Source organism: Sphaeroforma arctica, assembly GCF_001186125.1.
Source record: "Sphaeroforma arctica JP610 unplaced genomic scaffold supercont1.2974, whole genome shotgun sequence".
Classification (NCBI taxonomy): domain Eukaryota; class Ichthyosporea; order Ichthyophonida; genus Sphaeroforma; species Sphaeroforma arctica.
The window spans coordinates 1-4,351 of NW_014037584.1; the positions used below are offsets into that span (position 1 = coordinate 1).

Genomic DNA, 4,351 nt, shown 5'->3' on the forward strand with positions numbered 1-4,351 from the left:
TATATATGGTTGTTCATGTCTGTGTGTATTTGTTCTGGATCGGCTTGTACCTGCATCCTTATGATTAGCGAGAAGGAACCTGTATGCATATGCCTCTGGCAGGTGTGCACCTGTAGTTATTTTTTTGTGGGTGGATTTGCCCTTGTTTATGCTTGTACTGAGTTGAATTGTCCGGGTGAGTATTGGCTACTCTATTCTGTTCTGAATTACTTTACTATTGGGTCTCGCACCTGCACTTGCGCTTGTTTATTTTGGACCGGTGGACCTGTTTGTCGCCGGGGGGTATGGCTGTCCATGCACCACCGACTGGTTGAGGTAATCACTCTATCCGATTAGTCCATTGACCATGTAGTGTCTTCATAAGAAGCCCAGTATATTCAGCTGGTGTCACCATGGTATGGCTCTCCTCAGCTAGTAAGACTATGATACGGCTATAGATGTCCCAAGTGTCATATGACTAACCTGCCTTAACACGCCGTGACACCCTCGTGACCAGGCCACACAAGACCAGTGTCCGCCCGAGTTGACCGGTGAACAGGCTCGACTGGCCGTGGCAAAGAGTTTGGGCCAGGACTTGGACCAGGTGTTTGCCACATTTGACAGTCACCCTATTGCCGCTGCGAGTATTGGTAGGTATTGTGTGGGACAGTTTTATACGGTAGTATTGGTAGGTACTGTGTGGGACAGTTTTGTACGGTAGTATTGGTAGGTATTATGTGGTATAGTTTTGTACGGTAGTATTGGTAGGTACTGTGCGGTACAGTTTTGTACGGTAGTATTGGTAGGTATTGTGCGGGATAGTTTTGTACGGTGGTATTGGTAGGTATTGTGTGGGATAGTTTTGTACGGTACAGTTTTGTACGGTAGTATTGGTAGGTATTGTGCGGGATAGTTTTGTACGGTGGTATTAGTAGGTAGAATCCGCTTGTGTAGTGTCCAAGCAGTCCGTCTGGCTCAAGAACTCGACGCCACAATTGGCAACAGTTTCCAAATACCACGAGCCTTTTGGCTTGTAACCACACACCTACTACACAGCAATATCAGATGAAGCGGGCGTGTGTCAGGTCAAGCCCCATTTTTGCGTGTGCCTGCCCTGATACCCGCAATATGTATGCACACACTAAACCCTAAAACCCTTAAAAACCCAAAAACCAGGTCAGGTGCATCGGGCAACGCTGCTGGATGGACGGGAAGTGGTGGTGAAGGTGCAATACCCATTTATTGAGGACAAGTTCAGGGCCGACATAGCCACAGCCATGCAATTCTGCAAACTCGCACAGCCTGCGCAGCTGCCGTTTATGCGCGAGACGGAGAAGCAGTTCTTGACCGAGTTCGACTACAGGTAGGTATAAGTTGTATGTATAAGCGGTATGTATAAGTGGTAGGTATGAGTGATAGGTGTGAGTGGTAGGTATAAGTGGTGGGTATAGTTAGTATATATAAGTGGTAGGTTTAAGTGGTAGGTTTAAGTAGTAGGTATAAATGTGTGGGTAAGGGGTGTGGTGTATTTAGAACAGGTACTCAGAAAATCAGTATTAGTCACTAGTATTAGGACACGCATAAGCATTCAAGCATGATCCGAAAGGCGTGTGTGTATGTGCGTGTGTGTTGAATCTTACGTCTGTCATTGTACAGTGCGTCTTATCAACCACACCCTTCTTCACGATGTTATATATCTGGCTGTTCACATCCTACATCACGATGTAATATATCTGGCTGTTCACATCCTACTTCACGATGTTATTATATTTGGATATTCCTAGTTCACCTCACTCTCTGTCGCAGGCGTGTGTCTCAATCACATCCCCTCGATTGCTCTTCTGTACCAATTTTCTACTACTATTATATTTATATTTATCATTTATATGAATATCTATATTTAAATTGTGTGGCGTGTCATTTGTGCCGAGTCGTCTCCTTTCTTTAAGTCCGTTTTACTGATTCGCGGTTAGTGGTCAGGAGAAGTGTTTGAATCATATCGCTGTTGTTGCCGATACTTTGAGGTTACGATAACATAGTTATTCGTACAAGTGTATCGGAGAGGGACCCTCCTCCGTCAATTGCCCAACTAAATCTTCTTAATCATTATGGGCTTAGCTATCTGTGGTTCCGCAACTGTTGTGAATGGGTTAAATGCCGAGATAGGGTTTCTCCAACTGATTTGATTGGCTAATACAGGGTTGCTCCAACTGATTTGATTGGCTATGATAGGGTTTTGTGCCGTGTACCGGTATACCGTATTGTGAGATTGAACACTTCTCGCGCACATGTGATGATCGGTTGTACGTAGACGGGACAGTGACCACAAAGCCCAAGTGACGGCAGTGACATTAGACCTCGCAGTTAACTATGTAGTCAGATACACTGACTACATATGTGTTGTAAGCAATACCTGTACATGGCTTATCATACCAGTGTTGCCGAATATGCTGTACACATGTTTCCTTTTAGGGGAGAAGCAGAGAACATGCTGGAAATCAGGTCCAACCTAATGCAACACTGGCACAAGCAGATTGAAATCCCACGCCCTTTCATGCATCTGTGCACCAAGGAAGTGCTGGTGATGGAGTATCTCCCCGGCATCTCTCTCATCAGCGGGGTGCGGCGCCAGCTCAGGTAGGTGTGGGTAGGTAGTAATAGAGTGGGTAGACCTACTTGGAGATTGGGGTACCGTCCTGTGTCCATCTGACGAGGGTTGTGCGCGTGTAGTTCATTAAGGATTGTGTTATAGTTCATCAATGCATGCTCCCAACCTTAAACTAATCCTTCGCGTGTGTGTGGTCTGTGTGCGTTGTGCTGTTGCTAGGGCGATGGCAGCTGAGCAGGGCAAGACAGCACAGCAGCTGGAGGATGAGTACCGTTGGGAGACCCAGCAACCAGGCCATGTGCACAAGGATCTGGAGCAGAGCAAGCGAGAGTTAAGGTAAGAGTCTAAGAGACGGCACTAACCTCTGGGTAAATTGAGAACCAGAACCAGTAGCCATGGGCCAGTCGACTGGATGGAACCATGCACGCATGCGTGTGCGTGTGCGTATGCGTATGTGATGTATATATGTTGCATGTTTTTTAGTACATCACATGTGCGGTGTTACTTGTCTTCGATTTATTTAGTCTTCACTGAGACACCTAGTGATTATGCCATGGTTAGCTTATTCCCTGACTACTTCCACTTCGGCGGCCTAGTCTCTTAATACCGGAGCTGTCAGGTGCCAGTCTGTGTACTTTATCCTCATTCTATACCCGTCAGCCGATAGTCTACCTACTTTGTCCTCATACTTGCCCTATAATCTCCCACCCTCCTGAACAGGTGGTACAACCGGTACCTCACCGTCAAAGACGGGACACTCAACACTCTACGCACCACCTACAACTGGACCGTGGGGTTGGTCACAGGCGATCACAAACACTGGCAGTACAGCGTGCGGCCCATTAATTTGGCCCAAATCCTGGACACCGTCCTCAAGGTGCACGCACACCAGATATTCTACGACGGGTGCTTCAATGGAGATCCACACCGTATGTGGGATGTGGGAGTGGGTGTAGGGTTGTCCTTTTGTTGGATATGTGAGGATGTACGATGGCTGCTATAGTGTAGATCCACAGTGTATGTTGCGTGATGTGCATTTGTGGACGGGTGGTCTCCCTACCGGATATGTGAGACATGAATGTGACGTTTGACTGAGAGTGTGTCAGTATGTATATGTGTGTTTGCATGTATTTGTACTTGTATTTATATATATAATACATACATATATATATATATATATATATATACATATGTGTGTGTATGTATGTGTATGTATATGTATATGTATATGTATACATATGTGAGTGCGTGTGTGAGTGCGTGTATGTGTATATATATGCATATCTCCCTCACAGTAACACTCTCTCCGCACCACCTTGTACACAGCTGGCAACATCATGCTCCTAGATGACGGGCGTCTTGGGCTAATTGACTTTGGACAGGTGAAGCATTGGTCCGAGGCCACACGCTACCACTACTCTCTGCTCATCCGAGCACTCGCACAGGATAATCGACCAGAAGTAGTGGATATTGCAAACAATGTGCTGGGCATGCATACAAAACACGACGATCCGGAGTGCATATACCTGTACATGGCTTGTAAGTGCATATACCTGTACATGGCTTGTAAGTGTTTATAATTGTACATGTCTTGTAAGTGCATATACTTGTACATGGCTTGTAAGTGCATTTACTTATACATGGCTTGTAAGTGCATATACCTGTACATGGCTTGTAAGTGCATATACCTGTACATGGCTTGTAAGTGCATATACTTGTACATGACTTGTAAGTGCATATACCTGTACATGGTCTTGTAAGTGC

The 4,351-nt window shown here is 45.7% G+C and overlaps 1 protein-coding gene across 1 annotated transcript; it reads left to right on the plus strand.

Annotated features, from left to right (window-relative positions):
* Window positions 1-494: 494 nt before the first annotated feature.
* On the plus strand, window positions 495-4,126 carry SARC_13173 (hypothetical protein; the record flags this gene model as incomplete). Its single annotated transcript, XM_014292702.1, has 6 exons — window positions 495-629; window positions 1,156-1,342; window positions 2,452-2,616; window positions 2,807-2,923; window positions 3,308-3,516; window positions 3,914-4,126. Coding segments are annotated over 6 exons (1,026 nt in total), but the record flags the coding sequence as incomplete, so codon positions are not given.
* Between the last annotated feature and the right edge of the window lie 225 nt (window positions 4,127-4,351).